At 35.5% G+C, this 24,612-nt stretch overlaps 1 protein-coding gene across 3 annotated transcripts in view; it reads right to left on the reverse strand.

The window, feature by feature from the left end:
- The window catches only part of LOC147384431 (cationic amino acid transporter 2, vacuolar-like), a 40,612-nt gene extending 18,155 nt beyond the window's left edge, over nucleotides 1–22,457 (reverse strand). For 2 of the 3 annotated variants that reach the window (XR_015172632.1, XM_086425592.1), the window contains exons 1-11: nucleotides 22,070–22,456; nucleotides 16,777–16,978; nucleotides 16,561–16,645; nucleotides 14,179–14,319; nucleotides 13,916–14,034; nucleotides 13,736–13,832; nucleotides 12,568–12,740; nucleotides 12,382–12,448; nucleotides 2,223–2,381; nucleotides 1,743–2,010; nucleotides 1,543–1,651 (exon numbers count right to left, since the gene is read on the reverse strand). Coding sequence is in view for 2 of the 3 variants with exons in the window: in XM_086425592.1 (XP_086281718.1) it covers nucleotides 1,543–1,651; nucleotides 1,743–2,010; nucleotides 2,223–2,381; nucleotides 12,382–12,448; nucleotides 12,568–12,740; nucleotides 13,736–13,832; nucleotides 13,916–14,034; nucleotides 14,179–14,319; nucleotides 16,561–16,645; nucleotides 16,777–16,978; nucleotides 22,070–22,220 (1,571 nt within the window). In the remaining variant the exon portion in view is untranslated. Of the gene's footprint in view, nucleotides 1–1,542; nucleotides 1,652–1,742; nucleotides 2,011–2,222; nucleotides 2,382–12,381; nucleotides 12,449–12,567; nucleotides 12,741–13,735; nucleotides 13,833–13,915; nucleotides 14,035–14,178; nucleotides 14,320–16,560; nucleotides 16,646–16,776; nucleotides 16,979–22,069 lie in introns of all 3 variants that reach the window. The other variant, XM_086425594.1, reaches the window with a different exon arrangement.
- Between the last annotated feature and the right edge of the window lie 2,155 nt (nucleotides 22,458–24,612).

The following is a 24,612-nucleotide window of genomic DNA, read 5'->3' on the forward strand; positions in this document are numbered from 1 at the left end:
TGCAGGAAGAGGTATATATGGAGCAGCTACCTGGATTGTTGCCTCAAATAAGATTGGACTAATGTGTCGCCAACGAAAGGCAATCTATGGGTTGAAATAGTCACCTTGAGCTTGATGATAAATTTAGCTCAATTGTCCTCGCCAATGGAATTGTTAGGTCTACTTCCAATCATTCAACATTTGTGAGACACTCTTCTGATGGAATTATTGTATTGATAGTTTATGTGGACAATATCATCATCACTGGAAGTGATCCTAATGATATCTCAGATTTGAAGACTCATCTAACCAAACAGTTTAACATTAAAGACTTGGGTTTTCTTCGCTACTTCTTAGGTATTGAAGTAGCTCGCTCCAAAGAAGGTATTAGTTTGTCTCAGAAGAAATATGTTTTGGATTTATAATCTAAAATTGGTACTTTGGGTTCTAAGCCAGTTGATACTACTATAAATCCCACCACTAAGCTTGGTGCTAAACATGGGGAGATTTATCTTGATGTAGGGCGTTACCATAGATTAGTTGACAAACTAATCTACTTGATTGTCACGCGTCTAGATATTACCTGTTGTAGGAGTAGTTAGCCAATTTAGGCATGCTCTGGAACAAACTCATTGGGATAACGTGTTTAGGATACTGAGGTATATGAAGGGGTCATTAGGCAAATGATTATTATATAGATCTTCAACCCTTATATCCATTACTGGATTCTCAGATGTTGATTGGGCAGGGAGCCAAATTGATCGTAGATCTACTTCTAGGTATTGTACCTTCGTTGGAGGTAATTTGGTGACTTGGCGCAATAAAAAAAATAAGTTGTAACCTGTTCTAATACTGAAGTAGAATACAGGACGATGGCACATACTGCATGTGAGATGTTTTGGGTTCAAAGTCTTCTAAAGGAGATGGAGATTGAAATTCCTTCTCCTATGCCTATGTATTGTGATAATCAGACTGCTAGTTATATAGCTAATAATCCAGTATTCCACGAGAGAACCAAGTACATTGAGTTTGATTGCCACTTTATTCATGATATGGTGATGGTCAAGAAGATATCTACTTCCTATATCAAGTCAGAAAATCAGTTGGGAGATGTTCTCACAAAACCATTGTGGAGTTCCTTTCTTACTTTTTGTACCAAGCTGGGCCTGTCAGATTTGTATGCTCCAACTTGATGGGGAGTGTTCAAAGAGTTCTTATTTAATGTCGTATGGACCCAAAACTTAAGCCCACACAACCCATGTCTTATTTCTCATTAATGTAAGGATGTGTGCCCATACAACCAATCACATGTTTTTAATATAAAAGAGAAGCTGAACCCTATTGGGAGAGACCTACTCATTCTCCTCTCTATGTTCCTCCTCTCCTTAACCCTAATCTTCTAACACCATCTAATGTAGCAACCTTACTGTGAAACTAAGCCATATTGAAGTATGAGAAGAAATTGCATTAACCTAGAAAACCATAAATCCTAGATTTTTGAATGCATGCATGTCATCTGACTCAGTGCATCATGGATAGTAAGTGCACCAAAACACAAATTACCTCGACAAGTATTCAGCTGAAGCTGCAAAGGTGAGGAGAAGAACTCCTATACATACAAATGTTATGCTCCATGCAGCAATTCTTCGCCTTTCTTGTTCATTTAATTTGTCTAAACCAATCAACATGAATCCTTTAGCAACATTAAACACCAAATCCTCAGTGGCCCTAGAAATCGTCTAATATAAGAAACAAGAAAATACCTTGATCAACAGTTTCTTTCTCAATAAGAGGATACTCCACAGATGATTCGATGTTGCCTTGTGCATGTTGAATACAATCATTAGAGGAGCCAACAGGAATTTTTGGATTTTGCCCCTTAATTTCCTGAGTACTACTGCATTGTGATAATGCTGAATCTAAAGACTCCTGAAGTGACGATGGAAGTGGCACCTCATCTGGAGGAACATATCTGAGTATCAAAATAGAAATTGCAACAACCGTGAAAGCAAGAAGAGTGCCCACACTGACCTGTAGACCCAAAAAAAAATTAAAAAATTAAAGCCAGGCAATTGGAATATATTAGGAGTTGAGCATTAATTGGGCCCCAATTGGACTTCAAAGGTCAGAAAATATATGGCGAACGATTCCAAAATAAAAAACAGTATGGTAGTGATCAATAATTTAATTTCTAGACCAGATTTCCAAGGCAGCCCATTGAACAGTGGATCCAGACCACTTACCATCCCTGCCAGTTGTGAAACATCCATAAAGAATGCCAAGAGTGCAGCGCAGATCCCAGTCAATATTGTACTCTTGACAGGAACTTGAGTGTGTTTATTAACATCTGAAAAGAAAGATGGCAGCAATCCATCTCTAGCCATTGCCATCAGGATTCGAGGCTGAAAACAAAGACAAGATAGAACACCAGATTCCATTAGGGATAACAAAAATCATATGTGGCGCAAATAAAAATGAGAGGATATCACATAAATCAAGTAAGAAGCATACCAAATGAAGATAGTAAGGAATCAAACCAAGGGAAAGAAGTTTAGCCCATAAGCCAGTAGAATTACGAAGTTAAGGATCTTATGTGGAGGTAGAAAAGCTTAACGGTAACTACCATACACTCTTTAAGGAGGATGATTGAAGAAAAAGCATTTATTCAAATTTCTCGTAGCTTAAGGAGAATAATTCTATGGAAAATGCTTTTATTCAAGTTTGTCATACACCTATCCAAAACAAGTTCCTCGTCCTAGAAATTGGTAGAAAGTACAAAACAGGGAGAAGACAAGCCCACTTTTGAGGGGCATCTTTGATCCCCAAATGATTGTTGGAAAGACAAAACTGCCCAAATGAGTAAGGAAACGATAAAAAGATCCGGTGACTTACAAGAGTCAATTCTGATTCCTTGCCCATAGCTGTGCAATATTATAACTTACAACCTAAATAGGTCATAATGACAGAAAAATAAATTTAAAACTACAAAAAATTAGATTATGCATGTAATTGAGCATTGGAATTCATATATGCTAATTATTTATATTATATGTAATAGGCTTTCTATTACATATCTTATTCACTACTCATTTACTATTTTCTCTTAATTATATAATTTTAAATATAATGAGACTAGAAAAATATTTCGTGGAAAGCCTAATAATGAAAATTGAATGATGTCTGTTAACCAATTTTTTTCATAACATCAAAAAATGAAACAAGACATGGTCTAGGGTGAAGATAACAATTGTATTTTTTAAGGACCACATCCCTTTTCCATTTCTACCACTCCAAATAAGCTCTTCGATTTGGGTTTCTACCCAGACATAGTGTTACCCTTGCTTTTATCATGATGTCACTCTACATGACACGACACCTTTAGAAATGCACAAAGTGTAACATTTTGATGTCGGAAAATGAAAAGAAGAGTCCTAGGAACAATTATGTTGCAGCTTACAAATCAAAATGCTTGGGCCCTTGAAAACTATTTTTGAATGATATCGAATAATTAATTTAGGTCTTGACATAAAATGGTTAACTTTTCATCGTTTGGTCAAGTAGGTTTTCTAATCAGTGGTCTTAACACATCAAACAATTTGCATATCGTATTACTTTTTTTTCCTTATATGATCTTTTTTTTTCTATTTTTAAGAGATTAATAGGTGCAATGTAAGCATGAACTCTACTTTTTTTTTCTTTTTTGCTTTTTTTTTTATATGCGTCTGATTTTTAATTTTTAATATTTTTTATAATCCCATCGTCATATTCAAACTTTCAGAAGTTGGTATGCAAAACACCTATCAACACCTTGACACTTGGCACACATGCCTAGGTAACACTGCTCATATGAGAAAAGCTCTTTGGGCTCTTCTACAAGGACTAGCTATGAAAGTGATGTAGAACACATTGGTCTTGATTTTCTAGAGAAAATGGACCATAATAAAGGCAAAGAAAAGAGAATTTTCATGACCGAATCAACATATCCAGATCTAGCCAACTTGACTCAATTTGACCAAGTCAACTTGGTCTGACCAGCCTGGTCCGGGTTGACCCAGTTGAGTCCATACTCAACCCAATTTTGATTTTAGTCCTATTTGTTTAGTCTATTTTAGTTTTAGGTTATTTAGAAGTTGTTTAGTTAGTTTCTATTTCAACTGTTGCAAGTTTTTATTTTGTCTAGTTTCTAATTTGTTTAGTCTCTAATTTGCTTTGAAGTTTCGATTTGTTTATCTAAATTCGTTTTTATTCTTTAGGTTATAATTAAAAGTGCTTTTAAATGTCCAAATTGAGTTCTAATAGGATTAGAAGATTAATAACATGTTATAGATAAATTAGAAACTTACTTTTTAGTATTTTAGAAGGTTTCTAAGTTGTTATGATGGAGTTATCTATATAAAGATTTCCAAAAACTGAAATTCAATTGATTAGAAACATATCAATTCAATTATCTTTTCTCTCTTAATTAATTTTTAGCTTTATGCTTTTTTTTCTTTCACACAATTGCTTGTTCATCAATTGAATCTATTGATTCAAATTAATTTTGTGTCCATTGAACACAATCTCTTAATTGCTATCGAATCTTTTGATCCACACACTTCCGCTACCTCAAGTGGTATCAGAGCTCTTGCTACAATCCACAAAAAATGATTGATGAAGGTGATTTTGTCACAAAATCTTAACTAGAACCTCAATTTGAAGTCAAATTTGCGGCCCAAGAAGCCCAATTTGCAACCCAATTTGAGAAGTTTGAAGAAAAAATCAACAAAATTATGATTAAGATGGAGTTATTAGAAATATTTCGTGTCTGATGTTTTTATTTTACTTTTTCTAGTTTTCTATTCTTCTCTTTGTAAGGGCATTTATGTCCATTCACCTTTATTATTATAAATACCTAGCCAAGCTCTCATTGAGACTTGACGATTATTCTTCTACAATTCTTCTTGGTATCAAAGCCCTGGATGATCCATCGACAGCCCCTTTGGGATTTCTCCTACATTTTTGGGCCTTTCGAGCTTCACCGTCATCACCTCCATCTCTTCTCTCTTCTCTCTTCTCTTCCCTTCCAATCCACCCCTTTAGACCTTTGCGACAAAAACCCTCAGCAGCCTTCGTTGGACGGTCTCCCCTTCAGGGGTTTTCCTGTCCTTCATTTTCTAGTCCCAATTGCATGTTGTGATAAGACATTTTCCATGCGATAGTGCTGGACTGTGCTACTGGTTGCGATATGTTGCTGCGATAAGGGTTGTGCTGCCCTCCTCTGTACTGCTGGCTGCTATCAAGGTTGTTGTGTTGGGCTGTGCTGCAGGCTGCGATAGTGCTGCTGGTATGCAGAGGTGCTACCTTTTTTACTTTTTTTTTTGCGACAAGGATAGTGTTGCGATAGGGTTGCTGGTATGTAGAGGTGTTGCTGCCCTTTTGCGACAAGGACAGTCCTGCCATAGTTAGTGCCGTTGCGATAGTTAGGCTGTTTTGCTGGATTGAGATAGGGCTGTGTTGCGCAAAGCTATTATGCGGTAAGGCTGTACTGCTATGTTGCTGTGTTGTGATAAGGTGATTATGCGATAGCACTGGTTCTGCGATAGTGCCGTTTTTTTGTGGGATCTGTTATTTGTGAGATAGCACTATTAGTAGTGGGCTATGATTAGTGCTGCTGTTTGTGGGCTGTCTGCTTTGCTGTTTGTGGGCTGCAATTAATGTTGCTGTGTTGTTTTTTGTGTGCTGCTGAGTTGAGATGTTGTGCACTTATGTGATTGCGATTGTGCTGATTTCTTTTTAGCTCCTTAGGATCGTAAGACCTCCCTTCAAGCCAAAGCTTCGTCTTTATGCTTCGGCTGTTTTTCCTCTTGTTTTCTTCTCCTCTTTACACCCTAAGTATATGTTGATTTGTTCATACACTGCTTCTTCATCAAATTGGAGTCTTCCTACATTTGATTGTTACCCTATTAACTTTTATCCATTTGTCGTCTTTTGTGAGATATGAGATTGAACCAAGAGTACAAGGAATTCAATACGACACTCTTAGACAAAATTCCTCAGCCCAATGTATTACTAGTGCTCTATTGGATGGTCAATATTTTCAACCTTGGTCTTGGTCTGTGAGACTCTATTTGGGAAGTAGAAGCAAATTTGGTTGGTTTTTGGGCACTGTTAACATTTGTCGTGGCCAAGGGGGCCATAGTCGTAGTCGAGGGAGTAGTCTTACTTGCAGTCATTGTGGGAAGACTGGCCATGAGAAGACCCAATGTTTTCCATTCTATCTTTATTTGTTGAGGTTTACTACCACTCCTTTGTTAGGGCATTCTAGTCCCCGTGCTGCCACTATTGATTCACAATAGCTTCAGGCCTAGATTGCCACCACTGTTCAGGATCAAATCCATGCTCATAGTCGATCATCTTCGATTGTAGCCTCAGTTACCACTCCTCCAGGTATATCTTTTGTATTTCATGTCACCCAGCCAGGTCCTGCCCCCATGACAAGGGTTATTGATTTTGGTGCCTCTAATCACTGGACCTATGAGTCTAGCAACTTTATTTCATCTATTTTTTCTACTACACATAAGGAGGTTCGTCTTTTTAATGGGATTCACTCTCACCTTCATGAGCATGGTATGCTTCACCAGTTAACCTGTCCCTACACTCCTAAGCAAAATGTGGTGGCGGAATGTAAAAATCGCCACCTTATACTATCTACTTCGAGGCATGCACGTTCCTAAGTTATATTGGAACATGGCGGCCCTCACTGTGGCTTTTCTTCTTAACCGTGTTCCTAGCTTCTTTCAAGGAATGAGTTGCATGAGAATGAAGATAGGCATTTCAATGTAAAGGACTTCTATCCTTACTTTCCATAATAGGATTTTCTACTCATGCACCAAACTCAGGGACGACTTCCCTCAAAGGGAGCCTAATGTAAAACACATTGCTCTGAATTTCCCAGAGAAAATGGACCATAAAAAGGGTAAAGAGAAGAGAATTTTCATGACCGAATCAACGTATCCAGATCTAGCTGACTTGACTCAATTTGATCAAGTCGACTCGTTCTGACCAGCTTGGTCCAGGTTGACCCAATTAAATCCATACTAAACCCAATTTTGATTTTAGTCCTATGTGTTTAGTTTATTTTAGTTTTAGATTATTTAGAAGTTGTTTAGTAGTTTCTATTTCAACTTTAAGAAGTTTCTATTTTGTCTAGTTTCTAATTTGTTTAGTCTCTAATTTGCTGTGAAATTTTTATTTGTTTGTCTAAATTCGTTTTTATTCTTTAGGTTATAATTATTAGTGTTTTTAAGTGTCTAAATTAAGTTCTAATAGGATTAGAAAGTTAGTAATATGTTATAAATAGATTAGAAAGTTACTTTTTAATATTTTAGAAGGTTTTTAAGTTGTTATGATGGAGTTATCTATATAAGGAGTTCCAAAAACGAAATTCAATTCATTAGAAACATATCCATTCAATTATCTTTTCTTTCTTAATTACTTTTCAGCTTTATGCTTTATTTTCTTTCAAGAAATTGCTTGTTTATCAATTGAATCTATTGATTCAAATTGATTTTGTGTGTTCCACTGAACACAAAATCTTAATTCCTGACAAACTTAATGAGGACATCACAGGCATACCCTTCAAGTGTTCCAAAGGAGAAAAAAACACTTAAACTCATTATAGATGAACGGAGTATGGACATGAAGTTTAAGGACAAGCACCGTTGAAATCTTTTTAGGTCATCATATTTCATGTTTTTATTTAGTTTATGGTTATGAGTCTATTTTAGTGCTTAGAATGAGTTTTGAGGTTATTTTCATGTTTTATTACCCTATGATGTTAGTATAGGTGTTTAGGGGAAATTTGGTAACTTTATATTGAGTTTTTAATGAATCGTCATAGGCTGAAAATTCAAGGGAAATAAAGTTACGGGATTGGGACATAGATGGTATTTCTGCTTTTGTTTTAATTAAGTTGTTTTAAGTTTATTTTACAACCATTGGATCTCTTATTTTAATTGGATAGTTGAGATTAGATTTAGGGTTTAGAGAACATTATAAATACTTGCTTCTTGCTGTAATTTTCTTCAATGATGAATAAAATTGAGATTGAAGCTTTGATATTCCCATTAATGGCGTGGTGTGAAGCCATTTTAGAGTGAGTCCAAAATAACATTCGTTTTCTCTATCGATTTCTCAATCGAGGTAGATATTTACCTTTTCTTCTTAACATCTTCTTTCTCACTTTCTCTATTAAATTTTTGTTTTGAACCTCTACAATATATATAAACCCTAGTCAATCCACTTTATAAACTAAAACCCAATCGACATTCTCTTCTCCGTTAGAAACCTAACCCTAATACCCACAAAAAACTGACTTAACCCTTCCCTTCTCGAACCACATCATTCCTTATCACCCAGAACCCTAATCACCTTCCTTTTTTTTAGCCTACAATTTCTCAAAACGTTGTAACTTGCTGCCCCTATAAATCAGCACCGCTTATTTGGCTATTTTTGCATTAAATTTAAGCCTAGAAATCTGGTTTGAACATCTAACTGAAACCCTAGGCTAGAGGAAGACTTGACTTCCATTGGAACCTATTGTAAGTACTTGAATAACTATTATTGTGAGATTATGACGAACCTTAGGGCTATTTTAATTTTCACTTGGATTCTCTTGCATATCCATGAATGCATGAGCTAATGATTTATATTTGCATTGCTTATGTTAATTCAGTCTAATCTCAGATTTATCATCCTAGGATAATATTCACAGTCCTACATCAAAATCTATTGATTCACATGCTTCCGCTATGTCAGAGAGCAAGAGAGTGATCAAGGAAAAAAAAATCAAAAATTGACTTTGGAGCTTGGATTGCTATCATAGCTGCCCCTTTCGTCCTTTTCTCTTTTATCTATCCCACTTGGTGTGCTAGATCCTTATTTGGTGTATTAAATAATTCCATCAGTTGGTGTGTGATAATAGAAGTTGGTGTGAAATATAAGCTTTCAAAGAAAGGAAGAGCACAAGGTTAACGCACATCATTCATCGTCATCATCATCAAAGCTTGTCCCAAAAATTTGGGATGAACACTGAACATCATTTCCTAATAGGAAGTTTTGATGAAGAAGATCATGTCAAAAACCAAGAGGCAAAGGGTCTCATTCGGTATACCCAAAGCCAACCGAATTACTAATCGGGCGTCCTGATAATAAATAGAAGTTTTGTATATTGAGGTACCTGGAAGACTGAAATCAACCAGAATATTTATAACAAACAAAAAGATGGACCCCAAACCACCAAAAACATCATATATTCTATAATCTATGTATTTCAACAATATTATGAAAACCAAATTAGATTAAAAAAAATATTTCTTCTTTAGTCATGTTAGTAAATAGATAAAACTTCAATGTAATATTCTCAAAATCAGAAAATAATACATGGCCTACACCAATTATATCTAACATTCCTACCATGCACTGTTAACTGAACAAATAATCCAAAGCATTAATGGGTTGTTTGGGTTTAAAAATGTTTCTAGCCCTATTTTTTTGTTTGCACCAAACCACTAATTACTTTATTAGGAGCCCGTGCATTCCCAAAGCTGTCAGTCACCACATATTGCTTCACCCACAACAAAGAGGCATCAAATCATTGATGGTACCAACTCATCACAAAAGTTACTTTTCCCTACTACAACCTATCCTTTATCATCTCCACTCATGCTATTTCATGCCACAGAATTCTAAATGGGTGATTAACGGCAAGAGGAGTGAATAACAACCATTCTAGATGTTCAAAAATATTTTATATATAAGTTTGAGACACTAATAATGTGCGTAGCTGGTAGAGAAATCCCATATATCAGATAAGTAATTTGAATGGCTGTTTTTTGAGGCTAGCAAATCCCATCTCAGTGATATTGTCCAATTGAATTCAACTTGAATCACGAAACATTTTTATGGGAGACAACAAACCAGCATACTTGACATGTAAATCATAGATGATTAGCGCCAACTGACCATCGCAAACACTTACTAAATCCAGGCATTTTGCTGAATTACCAAACAACTGGAAGTTCTTAAAATACATATGAATGTATTGCACAGAAGACTACAGACTAGAAATAAAGAGAACTTAGAAAGATATAAAAATGCTAAAAAGGAAACCAAGAGTGCAAAGTGAAGCTAAACTCAAGGCATATTACAATTTATATAATAGGTTGGGGGATTCTAGAGGATGGGAAAGATGTCTACAAGATGTTATGGATAAGAGAGAAAAACTAAATACTTCAGACTTATAAAAGAATTGGAACCAGCTTGGTAGAGTTATTTCTATAAATTACCGAATAGGAGCTTAGGACTAGGAGACCAAAGAGCACACATACTTTCATAGATTTAGGCTATTAGAAATGAAGGCAACTATAGTAAAAAATGAATGCAGGTTGAGCTTTGGACCAAATGGAATAAAATAGGAATCTAGAAATGCATGGGAAATTGGATTGTCCAAGCAACCAAGTTATTCAATAGCATTTTGAAATTGAGAAGATGTTGTACCAATATATCTTTATGAACCCTGTATAAGAAGAAGACATTTTTGAAAGGAAAAGAGCAATTTGGAGAAAATGTAGAGTTATAGAAACTACATGGGTATCAAACTTATGTGTCAAACTATGAAATTACAGGAAAAATTGATGGAACAAAGATTAAACCATGAAACAAAAATTTCATAAAACCAATTTATGGGTGATAGGGTAGAGGGGGAGGGGGTCAGCCATCAAGGTCAACTCCTTAAATAGACAGATGATGTTCTGATAAAAGGGCTTGATCTTTACATGTTTTTTATGATTTAGAAAAAGCATACCTAGAGAGTAAATTTGGTGGGTTCTGGGAAAGGAAAGAATCTAAGGGATTATATTAACATAGTTAAAGACATGGAAAAGGGGTTGTTTCTAGTGTGAGAGCAACCGTTTGTGAGACAATGTTGCTAACAAGTCATTTGTCTCATAAACCTTTTTTTCACACTAGTCACAAGCACCTCAGACATGTCATTGATTATGTTAACATATCCACTTGCGACTCCTTCAATATCCACACAATTGACCCGCTAGATATTTCATCGTATGCTTTCTACAATCAATAAAAACCATGTGGAGATAATCGGACATTTGAAGGAAAGAAGTTATCTTTTGAAGCGCTTAGTTTGAATGTGTTAAGTCTACTCGTCTTTTGGAGCAAGGCTTTTATAGAGGTTAAGGGCATTTTCTTTAAAGACTTTGTTGTTAGATGGGATCTCACTTGTAATTTAGAAGATTAGTGGTCCCTTTTGTGGTTTCTTTTTGCGGTTTTTATTTTTTTCTTTCCTCTTAGTTTAGTCTTGTACTTATGGGACATCTCGTCCACTTTTCAAATAAAATTTTAATTTATCAAAAAAATAAAAAAAAAATACACCAAAGTGATCATTTTCGTTAAATTGTATCCATAAATGAAGGAGAATGTCACCCATATAATTAAATCTTGATGCTTAACGTGGAGATATGCTTTTAGGGTGCTAAGTAACCAACACATTCCAATCAAATTGAAAAGGCAAGTTCATAAGAAAATAGTAAAACCATTATTCTTTATGAAGCTTAATATTGGGCAATCAAGAAACAAAATGGTCACAAACTAAACACAACAAAAATGAGAATGTTAAGATGGATGAGAGGAAAGATTTGGATTGGGTGGACTTTAAATATCTTCTATCGTAGAAAACGTTACATTTGGGCTATCCTTCCTTAGGCTATTGCTTGGGGTCTTTGGAGAGAGAGATATCAGGGTGTTCCAGGGCAAGGAAAGTACGTTTCACACGATGTTTCTGGAAATTTTGGGGCTGCACACCTTTGGTCGAAGTTGAGCAAAGATTTTACGGGGCTTTCAACAATTTTGTGTTTAGATGGGACTCTTTATGTGCTTCTTAGTGTTTTTTCGGTTTTCTTCAGTTGTTTTGTTGTTTCTTTTGGCTTTGTAGGTTTTCTTTGCTTTTGTTTGGGGGCTATCTCAATCTCTTTTTGTAATTTCTTTCCTTTTCCTTTGCAATAAATTTTTATACTTATCAAAATATATATATATAGAACCAACCCCAATTTTAATGAACTAAGAGAAAGTCGGTCGAGATGGTTTGGTCATTTGCAATGAAGATAGATAACCTCAATTATAAGGAACATGCAGGCTGAAGGTTCCAAAAGAGTGAGAGGAAGACCAAAATACATGGATTGAGTTAGGGATAACGGATTCGAAGACTCGTGAATTAACAAAGAACATGGCTTCAAATATAACTATATGGGAGAATTGATCATTCAATCGATCCCATATATTTGGGATAAGGCTTTGATGATGATGATAGAAAAAACCAAAAAGCATTCCTCAGCTACTCATATTTACCTGAGGAAGAATTGAACCCATCAAGGTTGAGCAAAGTGCAGTCACTGCTCCAGTTGTAGTTACATACCTACATTAAAATTATAGGAAAAATGGTCATCAAAGCCAAATAAATTCACCTAAAATGCTCTCAAATGTTTTATTGAGGGATGAAATCACCATTGACTTTTAAGAAAGATCTTTACTTACACTGCCCATTGCATTCCATGACTAGCAAACGCAGAGGAGATAGGGGTATCAGGATCCATTGCAAAGTATGGAACAAGGCCAACAATAATTGCAGAGACCAACATATACAAGGTGCAACATATTGACAATGCAATCCCTATTCCCAATGGCAAGTCCCGTTGAGGGTTTTTCACCTGTGATGAAGATTTGCAGTACAATGTGAAGGGGTGAGGAGAAAATATTTGGTATTTTTTGGACAATCCTAGTAGTGTGAAGCCATTAAGGAACTCCTTAGTCTTTCACTTTCTACTAGTGTTAATGATCATTATTTTTCTTTGCAATGATTTGGATAATATGGAAAGAAAGGAATCTTCAAACATTTGTAGGAAAAGAATCTTAGATAGTGTGAGAATACAAAGGGCTTCTATTTGAAGATTTTGCATCTAGATGGGACAAAAATGTTAATGAACTCATTTAATCTTCTTGTTTTCCTTAGTACAACACCAATGGGCAATGGGTAGGCTTGTTACCTAGGGTCGTATATTTCTTCTCTTTCCTGCGATACAAAATCTCAATTACAAAAAATGGAGTTCAGGAAACCTAGATGGACTTAGAAAAAAGGATGCTTTGACGCTATCTAGTTTTGCACGACTAAGTGAATAAAATCAGCAAGTGTGTGTATAAGTAGATAAAATCACCAAGTCCCCTTAGTAAACTTTTGATTCCTTGCAAAGAAAATTCGAATCCGGGGTTATTCAATCTTGATTCAAACATGTTCAAAGCGTAGTCACAAAAATGACTTTTTTCCCTGAAAAAGTCACATTTAAAATGAGTTTTATAGCTTTAACAATTAAAACAAGTAAAGAAACTCATTTTTTTTAAATTACGCCCCCCCTCCTCCTCTTAAAAGAAATTAAGAACACATATTTGTTAGGCTTAGTTTGTGAATGTTGTTTAATGTGAGATTTGATATATAATATTGAATTTGGCGATTCATAAATGTAGTTTAATATGGGATTTGATGATGAAGTCTTGATGTTATGTTTTTTAAATTTTTCAATAGTGCGTAATTTTTTTCAAAAGATATATTGATGATTAGACTTTTTTTAGAATCATAATTCATAACATGTATAATTATGTGTAAAAAAAATGTTACCATGCATAGATAATCAATAATGTGAATATATACCTCCTCAGCTGTGCTAGCAACTGAATCAAACCCTATGTATGCAAAGAAGACAGTCGCAGAACCAGCAAGCACACCATTCACTCCAAAGGGGAAATACCTATAAAATAAAAACAGAAAGATGAAATAAACTATATCAATCAAAGATAAATGATTCAAGGTATACAAGATGAAATCCATTACCCGCTAGGAAGTTCATATCCAACCCATCCAGTTTTGAAACCTAAATATCCACCGGCAATTATGACAAATACCATGACACAGACATTTGCTGTTGTGACAATGGATTGGACAAATGAGCTCTGCAAGAAATGAGCTATGGAAGAATAAGTGGTTGAATTGAAGGAACCGCACCCCCCCCCCCCCCCCAAAAAAAATAAAATAAAATAAAATAAGAACGAGAAAATTAAAGTTTCATGTAAAACAAGTCTGTATGGAAAAGAGACCTCTTTGATTCCCACGCACAGCAGCCCAGTGACCACAAGAACTAGAATTAAAGCACATGGGTCAACCACAACATTAAGCCCAGGAATATGTGCACGAGCTAAGAAAATGGGCAGACTGTCCTCCCCTCCAAAAAACAAGGCCTGTATAAGAGTTGGATAATTAGGTATACATTACAGATTAGGATCCAAAACAAATGGTGAAACATGTAAAAGAAAATTGCTGAGGCAAAACCTCAGAGGAAACTATTGCATGCACTATGTATCTAAAACTGGTCCCTTCAGCCACCTCCTTCAATACCTTTGCAGCATGATACAGGCACCTAAGCTGATGTATCAATCACAAATCAAAATCAAAGCTATAAAATTCTCATTCTTTTTCATACTTGGAGCTCATTGCATGCTCTCCGATTTTCATCTGGACCCTTCACTAGGACTCCTCCATTAGTATATTATTTTCGACAAATCTTTAGGATCATACCTTTATGCAAAAACCCATATATAATGTTTACAGCCATGTCAGCATTTCTGGCTTCTCGAAGGCAGTGTGTTAGACATGGACATACTTGTCCATATCCTTAAAGGAAGATTTTAACATGGGTATTGACTTCAAGGCTGGGAGAGGCAGCAAGGTTCAATAATGGGAAGACTAGTAGCGTGTATCTCCATTGAGGTCGCAGATTCATAATATATTTTCTATTGTTAGAATAGTGTGTTTTTAATAATAATTGTGGTGCGTGTCTTTTCACATTCTTTTATGTTATTATAAATAGAATAGAGGAGGCTGAACCCTGTTTAGTTCGTCTCCTCCTTTCCCAGCTCTTCTCTGTTCTTCTTTATTTTACATGGTATCAGAGCACCTCTGAATCTGATCCATTTTTCTGCACTATCCTTCATCAATCTTCCTTCTTTCTTCTCCCTTTTCATTCTTTTCCTTCTAGAGATTGATCTAGGGTTTCAGGGAAACCCTAAAAAAGGGTTCAAAGGCTGCCTCAGCCCCCTTTGCTGTGTTCTTGGAGAGCTTCTATCTTCTTCTTCTCTACAGGCTGTCTATTGAATATAGAAGGTACAACAGGCTGTCTATGTGCTGTTTTTATTTGATGAAGTGTTCTACCGGGCTCAATTAGTGAGTTATTCAGACGTGATCTGAATCTACTATTAGGTGTGAGTTTGGACGTGATCAGAATTCATTTTTGGAAGTGTTTTTCTTTGACTTTTGTCGCCGATAGAGTTGTTGTAGCTGTTCATACAGTGTGAAAGGTCGAATTGTGTCATCATCTAAAAGACAAAGTTCAGTGGATAGACTCCAATGGAACCTTCAAGTGAGTCAAAGACGTTTGTTCAAGTTTCTCGTGATAGTCCAGGCAACAAGGTACATCTATTAAGTTAAATGGTCAGAATTATCTTCTTTGGGCTCAATCCTTTATACATTATTAATGTATAGATACATATTAAAAAATAAAAATAAATATATAATAAATGTGAATGCAAAACTTAATAGTTTCTTCATTTAAGCAAGCCTTTTACTTATTAAGGTGTATATAATTAGTGTGATACTATTATTTTCAATTTCATGTAGAGTATAATTCTTTTCACTATCAGGCCCTCAAATACTTGTGCATATATGTAGCAGAACATTATTGATCTTCATTTCCACACTTTATATGGTTGTTCAATGTATTTTGATGGCTTAATGAGTGAGTTTTAAAACATACCAGATCCTTTCACATATTTTCAATGAAAATTTCCTCAATATTTCTGTCATTTCCAAAAAAATTGTATTAATTTCTACACTGATCAAAATATTTCCATTTCCAGATTGACTGAATATATAGCAAAATAGAAAGTTAATACCTAGGATGTATCACTTATCTTCCCCGCTTTTTAGGTTCTCTTGACCTATTGTGTGGTTTCTACTTTCTAGTATTTCTTTCTGGTTTTAATGAATCCACTTGAGAAAAAATGAAAAATAAAAAATTGGCTCTCGTTTCCCAAATAAGAGAAAACCAAGCATAAAAGGGCATGTCTACCTACCAAAGAACAAAACTGACATCTCTATACTAGATAAAGGCTGCTATTTTCCAAGTTCAGCCCCTTATTTCTTGAACATATCATACTAAACACAGTATGACTGATGGCTTACCACACTTCTTAATTAAAAAATCCATATCTCCTTATTTCTATGGATTGGCGACTGTGAACTGATAGCAAATAATGATGGACCCCCCCCCCCCCCACACACACACAAAAAAGCTATATCAATAAACAGATGCTGATGCTGTAAAAGGAACCAGAAATGTAATAAAAGAAACAAACACTATAAAGCTCATTAGAAGAAGGACAAAAGTGCAAGACAACGAAAGTTGATGAAGGGATGGTCTCTACCAGATTTGGTGATATGCCACGAGCAACGGCTGAACCACCAATTGTATATTCCAGTATAAGAGCCCAACCAATCAGCCAAGCAACACTGTCATCAATCACCAAAGTAAAATTACCAACTGAAAGGAATGAAAAATCCTCTAGAAAAAACAGTAAAAATGTTTTAAGATCCTATCAAACTCTATAAACAATACAGTTAATATAGAAACTCTACGTTACCCTTCTCCAACACAGATGTATGAATAATGATAAGCACTCCCAGCAGACGGGCAACGACTTGCAAGCTCTGCATAGCAAAATGCTGAAAGAGCAGCCGCTATTCCAGCTATTAGAAAGGAAATCGTAAGAGCAGGCCCAGTGTGCTCTCTAGCAACCGTTCCAACAAGAACATAAACTCCAGCTCCAATAGTCGATCCAACACCTAATCAGATGAACAACAAATTAAATATTTCCATGGTCTACTCTACAGTCTAGAATAGGTATATGGATTAGTCAATGACTATGACATGTTTGAGAAAAGCATATATAGAACAGTCATATGAATAAAAGCATATGCACTGATTTCTTTTCATGGCAATAAAAAAATTTTGAACTTCTGAGTTATAGCCAAACACAAAATGAAATTGCTGAGATAGTGTTGAAGAACGTTCTTTATCAATATCAGAAGGTGCCAACTCTCTTTAGTTGGTAAAGACCATACTCTATGGGTGATGATAACATAGACCCCTAGGTTCATTTCCAAGTCATCTCCGAGTTACTGATCTCATTAAAAACAAGAATATTGATTAACAAACATTCTTTATCATCATCATAGAAGCCTTATCCAAAGAGTTGGAGTGTTGAAGAATTTTCAAATGCAAAAAAAACCATATGCATCTTCGTCGTGACAATAGAGAATAACAAAGAATTGAGTTTATTTATTTATATGTATATATATAGAGAGAGAGAAAAAGAGAGAGAGAACCGGTTGCCTGGACCGCATCTTCAAAAGCATGCAATGTGTATAAAATTAACCAGAGTTCTAACTTGGGTTAGAAAAACACGGTTTCGTGATTCGTGCGTCAAACTTCAATTCTCTCCGTCTCTGTAACTATCCAAAGGGAAGAAGAACAAGAGACCTAGAAGATTCTCACAATCTCTCGATAAGTTGCCAAAAAGACAAGAAAAAGAAACCCTAGGACTTAGACTTGGCAGGGTCTATGGTTGCTGTGTGGCTGGCTGTAGTGGGACCTATATCCGTTCTTTAGCATGAATTACAGGTTATAGCATTCGGGACGACACTTGTTATCAAATACATGTGCATCAACATATTTGCTATCAAGCATGTTGTCTTGAGATTAAGAGGCTCTCTATGTATTTTTCATTTATAATTTTATTTTTCATATTTTAGGGAGGCCAATAGGAGTGTTGGCATGTATCTGTAGAGGGGTTTTGGGTTGTAGAGCTTAACCAAAGCCAGATTAGTAATGAATTGGCTAGGATTATCCCCGAGGATAGAGAAGGAAGGATTTACATCCATGATGTAATCTTGTTTTCCTGGTTGGAGTATGCCTAACCCCAGATTGTAATTAACCAAAAAATACATCTAAATCGGGTTAAAAATAAGACAACTTTCAAAATGAAAAACAGAGTTATGTTTCATCACCTAAACCCAAGGTTTAGAGAAAACATTATGTAGCATGTTATACCAAAGGACAAAAATTTGACAATTATCCATTGCAGAAAGAATAGGGCTTGGAAATAATTTCAGACAACTTAAGGGTAAAGGTCACTGAAAGTAGCTACCATGTCTTCTCTAAAATAAATAAATTTGACGAACACCTCATACGATGCACCATTTCTTTCATGAAAAGTGACATCCAAGATGTTGTTGACTTTTTTGTTCAAAAAAGAATCAACAATGAATTGATGAGGCTATAAACCAAAAATCAATGATGAGGACTCAAACCCAGATTTTTTTTTCTTAGAAATTCTCTCTCTCTCTCTCCCCTAGGAAATAGTTACAAAGAGTAAGAATAGTACGTGAGATCCATGATTTATTTGGCTAACTATGATTGTCCACTAGTTAATTAGAAGCCACATGTCATTCTTTCTTTCACTCGGTCCAAACTTTGCCTAGTCCTCCGGACCAGACAACCTTTTTCCATATATAATATATATAAGAGTTTATTGAAGAAACCAAAAAGAGGATCTCCCATAGATCATAATGACCTACTATAGAAGGACTAGGGTAGAAGAAAAAAAAAAAGTCAAACCCCGACCCACCTACAAGCCACAAGGGAACAAATTATTGAGTAATATCATAACAAAATGAAATTAGATCAGATTGTTTTTGCTGAAAATATTTACAAAAGCATGAGGATTTGGCATGTGACAACTTAAGGGTAAAGGTCACTGAAAGTAGCTACCATGTCTTCTCTAAAATAAATAAATTTGACGAACACCTCATACAATGCACCATTTTTTTCATGAAAAGTGACATCCAAGATGTTGTTGACTTTTTTGTTCAAAAAAGAGTCAACAATGAATTTATGAGGCTATAAACCAAAAATCAATGATGAGGACTCAAACCCAGATTTTTTTTCTTAGAAATTCTCTCTCTCTCTCTCTCTCCCCCCTAAGAAATAGTTACAAAGAGTAAGAATAGTACGTGAGATCCATGATTTATTTGGCTAACTATGATTGTCCTCTAGTTAATTAGAAGCCACATGTCATTCTTTCATTCACTTGGTCCAAACTTTGCCTGGTCCTTGGACCAGACAACCTTTTTCCATATATAATATATATATAAGAGTTTATTGAAGAAACCAAAAAGAGAATCTCCCATAGATCATAATGACCTACTACAGAAGGACTAGGGTAGAAGGAAAAAAAAAGTCAAACCCCGACCCACCTACTAGCCACAAGGGAACAAATTATTGAGTAATATCATAACAAAATGAAATTAGATCAGATTGTTTTTGCTGAAAATATTTACAAAAGCATGAGGATTTGGCATGTGACAACATAGCCAGGTCCATTCATCTCTCTCCTATTGAGCTTAATTCCTATAGTTTTTTGCCAATCATGGAATCACAACATTACACAATCCAATAGGCGGGTGTGATTTCCCTCCAGGTAGGAGGGAAAGTTGAAACGTCAGAAGGGACAAGGAGAGGCCCTAAGGAGATTTCCACTACTAGAGACACGTTGCACGTTGGAAATTATGTGGCAAAGGATGGGTTTACAAGAGGATTATTGTTATTGTTGAATGTCTTTCAAGTGATGGGGCTGAGACACTCAAAATTGGGGTCAAACTCCTAATTCCCACACACAACAAGGGTTCTTGTACCCATGGTTTAAAATCTCGTTTCGAACGTTGTTTCAATTTTTCCAAAAAATCGAAATGATACCGAAATTTTTTGAGACAAAAGAAACATTCTGAAACATAAATATTAATATATAAAGAAGCCTTTTAGAAAAGACTAGGTCAGGGGTCATTTCATTCTTTAAAAAGATAGGGGTATCTCAAATATTTAAAAAATATGAAGTAGAAAGTGGATAAATCATCCAGTCTTTAAGAGAAGACTGAGGTCAAGGGCATGTTATCCCTTTGACAAGCCCAGTGGTTCTCAAAATAAGAAACCAGAGCAGGCTTTCTCAAAAAATGAAACTAGAGAACCTATTCCATTTTGTCAACTTCAGTTTTGAGAGAGAAAGAGAAGAAGAAGGAGAAGAAAGATCTGATCTTACTGACTTGAACTCCAATGGCAAATTCTTGTGCGACGTCAAGGATCCGGGTATCTCTCTCTCTCTCTCTCTCTCTCTCTCTCTCTCTCTCTCTCTCTCTCTCTCTCTCTCTCCATAAAGATGGTGTGGATCTCACTCTTTCAAGAAAAATCAAACAAAACTTGTAATGTTTCAATTCTATACTCGTTTCATCTTGGAATGATGAAATTCCGAAATGTTTCATATGAAACATTCCAAAACGAAATTTTAAACTATACTTGTACCAACTATTTTTCAACCAAGTAAACAAAAATCGGTCATTTATCGGGGAAGAGGGTTAAGAGACTTGGCAATTGTCAAATAAATGAAGGAATGAGGAAGGTCAAGCCTCCATCAAATAGCCTCCATAAATGAAAATTCCATTTGTTGTATCCTTTGTAGTACCATTAGACCTCCGGAGATTAACTCTAGTGGAAACTTCATATTTTTGCCTCTTAAGTGTCCAACTTATCACGAGATGTTTTGTGAAAAGAAAACGGATTTAGAATGGAAGCCGACGTACCTGGGTAAGGAAATTGGGACAAGCACGGAAAATCATTGAAATGATCAAAGGTGAGGACAGGGAAAAAAAGGTTGGACAACAAAGAAAAAATGAAAAGGGTATAAGCTATATCGTCATTTTATAAAGATAATTTATTAGAATATTGAAACAGTGTCACATGGGGAGCGTTGGTCCACAAATCTAATCCATTATAGTGATAGTTCAAAATAGCAGCACATCGATGTGTGCAAGAGCAATGAAGGGATAGTTGTCACCTTGACAAGGCACAAAGAGAAATAAAGAGGCAGCAACATGTGTACATTTGCAGGTCTCAAGGTTGAGAGGGAGTAATTATATAAGTAAAAATGGGAATGCATCACAACAGTATGTGCATCAACTCGAGATTCTCAACGGGAGTGTGAGCATGGACATATGATTGAATCCTAAAGCATGTGACAATGATGACCCTCACCCTCAAGCAGGACCTAGACATCGGCAAGTCCCTGACTTCAGGAATAGGATCAGGACTACAAAATGTCGATTGAGAGTATCATGTTAGTTCATATCTAATGGAGAGATTCTTGGAACGATGAGGATCACGATCGCTTGACAACAAGGAAGACTCTATGAATGTAATCGTAACATAAAGAAATGGATAGAGAAACATCCTAAAAGAGGGGAGCGAATTGAACCTATATAAGTAGGTACTTAGTCTTTCTTATGTGTTTCCGATCAAAATGTTATGCGTGAATCTGAATTAAGCATCAGGTACCACACCGGTGCCTAGAGATCGGATTGGTCCCATGTAGAGACAGGAAAAACTTAAAAACTCAATTACGTAGAGAAAATCATTATAAATACAACAAAGTACACCATGTAAAGATTTTAAAAAAAAAACTAAAATTTACCTGAATTTTCTATAGAAAACAACATCTCGGAAGCAATACTCCTAACCAGCATGCGAATAAGAGAAGAAAACAAAGCATAAAAAATTTGCAACATAAAACCCAAAAAAAACAAAATTCAAATCAAATCAAATTTAGACAGACCAAGCAAACAAAAAAAATAATTGTGAAACGAACAAACCCATCAAACAAAAAAAAAAAACTATCAAAATCATACCGACCATAAAATTCAGGTGTTAAAAAGAATGCAGAAAGTATAAGGGGAAAAAAAAACCAAAGGAAAGGGAATCCCCTCTCCCCCCCCCCCCCCCCCTTTTCTCAGAAGAAAAAAAAAATTAATAGAGATTAAAAGCAATACCAATTGCAATTAGCTGAAGAACAGATAATTCCTTGGCCAATTGGTGGTGACCATCTCGCCTCACATGAACCGAATCGACTTGCTTTCTCCTTATCAAACACCGAAATACCCCACCACCACCACCCCTTTGTGAATCAACCACGAAACCCATCAACAAAATCACAAAGATTCAATCTTCCTTCTTCTTCTTCTTCTTCAGATAAAGTAATCTATCTTTCAATCAATTAATAAATCAGAGCCCTACTCACCTGCCCGCCTACCCAAACAACATCAAAGATTCAAGCTTTCGTCAAGGGTAGTGGGCAGACCAGGCCAAAGCCGATAAATTCTCAACGATAAACAGGGGAAGAAGAAGAATGCACCTTCTGTTTGCGTGCAAATACGAACAAACATAAACAATTGCTTGCCATGCATTGGCGACCGTGAGTGAGTACCGGCTCAGGTTTGTCAATGGTTTGTTTCCACACGTGCAGGATTATCCCAAACGGACTGAAACCGGAAATCCGGGTTTTGATCAGGCTGCGGTTTGAACTGAAACCAGGACCAATATTACCGGTTCCGGGTTTTACCTCGACCGGTCAACTATACATTAACTCGAACCCCGCCCGAACCAGGTTTAAGGGGTGCAAACTGGTCCAAGTTTGGTCTGGATTTGGACCCGATTTCCGTAAAATGCTATAAAATTTATCATTGCATAAATGTCAAAAAGAAGCTATAAAATTTATAATAATAATAATAAATAAATAAAAACTCTTAAAATGAACATTGAATAATAATTTCAAACTAAAATTATAAAGATTAAATAATAATTACAAAAATTAAAAAAATAAACAACTTATAAATAAGTTGGGTGTTACTGTCGACAACAAATTTCACCATTTACCTCAAGATGAGTGAAATAAGATTGTAAATGATTTTATTGATTTTGATAATAATGGTAAATACAAATCTCAATATACTCAATTAATAAAGTTATATCCTCTAATTAATGGTCATATACAAAAACAATGATGACATGTAGATTTTCTTTCTCTAGACTTTGCGCTTTATCGACTAAGAATGATTATTTGGATTTTAGAGAAAAAGCTTTTAGACTTGATCTTTTCTGGAGGCTTGTTATAGATTTTCTTCTCTCCGGATTTTGTGTTTGATCAGATAAAAATGATTTTATAACTTCTAGAGAAAGCCTTTAGGCTTGATCTTCTCTGGAGGTTTGTTGTAGATTTTCTTCTTCCGAACTTCATGCTTGATCAGTTGAGAAATATTTTCTTAACTTTTGGAGAAAGACTTTAGGCTTGATATTCTCTTTAATCGGATTTCGAGTCTCTTGAAGGCTTTGTTTCGTCTCTAGAGGAGAGCTTGAGAGCTTCTTCTTCTTTAGAGAGAAAACTTATGTCTTCTGAGAGAAAGTGATTCCCTAGTCCGTTCTCAAATGAGAAAGATTTTCGTATTTATAGACTTATAGTAAATTAACTTTACAACTATACCCCTGACTTATGAGCTTTGATTAGTTGGTCTAAATGTTAACTTTGTCCAAATCCAATTTTAAGGATTCTATAAATTTTTTATGAGCCAAACTCATTAATTTGGGTGTAGGGCCCAATACTTAATATGTGGATCACTTGACTTCATTTAGATTATGGGTTTCGTTTACAAAAGCACAAACCACTATAGGACTACCCCAATCAGTGGCCCGCATTTATGTAAGCCCAACTTTGATTTTTATGAACTATTTTGATAATTTGGAAAGTTGTAGACCCTTTTAATATTTCGATGCCTACAATTACAAATGACAATTCTTTTTCTTTTGTAAATCTACATATTAGAAATGTGAGGTTTGCATCACAATAGATTGTGTGGAGAAGTAAATCCTTGGCTCTGGAGATAGTGACATGTGTACGAATTGATCCTAAAGAATTCCAAACTAATAAAGATATACCTAACCTAAGGATACAAAAGAATGGTCGGGGCTACCCAATCGAAGGTAAAGGTCAAGGATGGGGAATCAAATCAAATCCCTGATTTGGTTGGATTTGTGCGCAAGAGTAAGAGATGACTTTTATCTCAAAGATGCCAATTGAAATGGATTGATATTTGTAGACACCCCATTTTTGCACTCGCCTGATTAATCAACTCATCAATCCGATCGCAACGGTTCCCAATGATGGATGATTATTCCAATGCTTTATTTTGTTACCAGATATGTTTCAGAAATTTGGATGAGGTATCTCAAATTAACAAAACTATAGAAACCACGCTACGCTAGGAAAATATAACCCCAAAAACTTAGAAATCATCATTTTTCAAATAAAAAGAAGTTTCACGATAAAAATCACTAAAAATTGATCAAATTATCAAAATACCCCTAACATCAAAACAACCCTAAAGCCTACGTTATGATTAGGAAAATCCTTTCGAACACATAAAACAACAAATCGAAACCAAATAAATCACTTCACCAATTTTCACAAAATTCGACAAAATTATGAAAATGCCCCTCATAAAGTTCACAACCATTTCACACAAAAAATTTCATAAATAAC

Source organism: Akebia trifoliata, chromosome 15 (assembly GCF_017979445.1).
Source record: "Akebia trifoliata isolate Shusen 1 chromosome 15, ASM1797944v1, whole genome shotgun sequence".
Lineage (NCBI taxonomy): Eukaryota > Viridiplantae > Streptophyta > Magnoliopsida > Ranunculales > Lardizabalaceae > Akebia > Akebia trifoliata.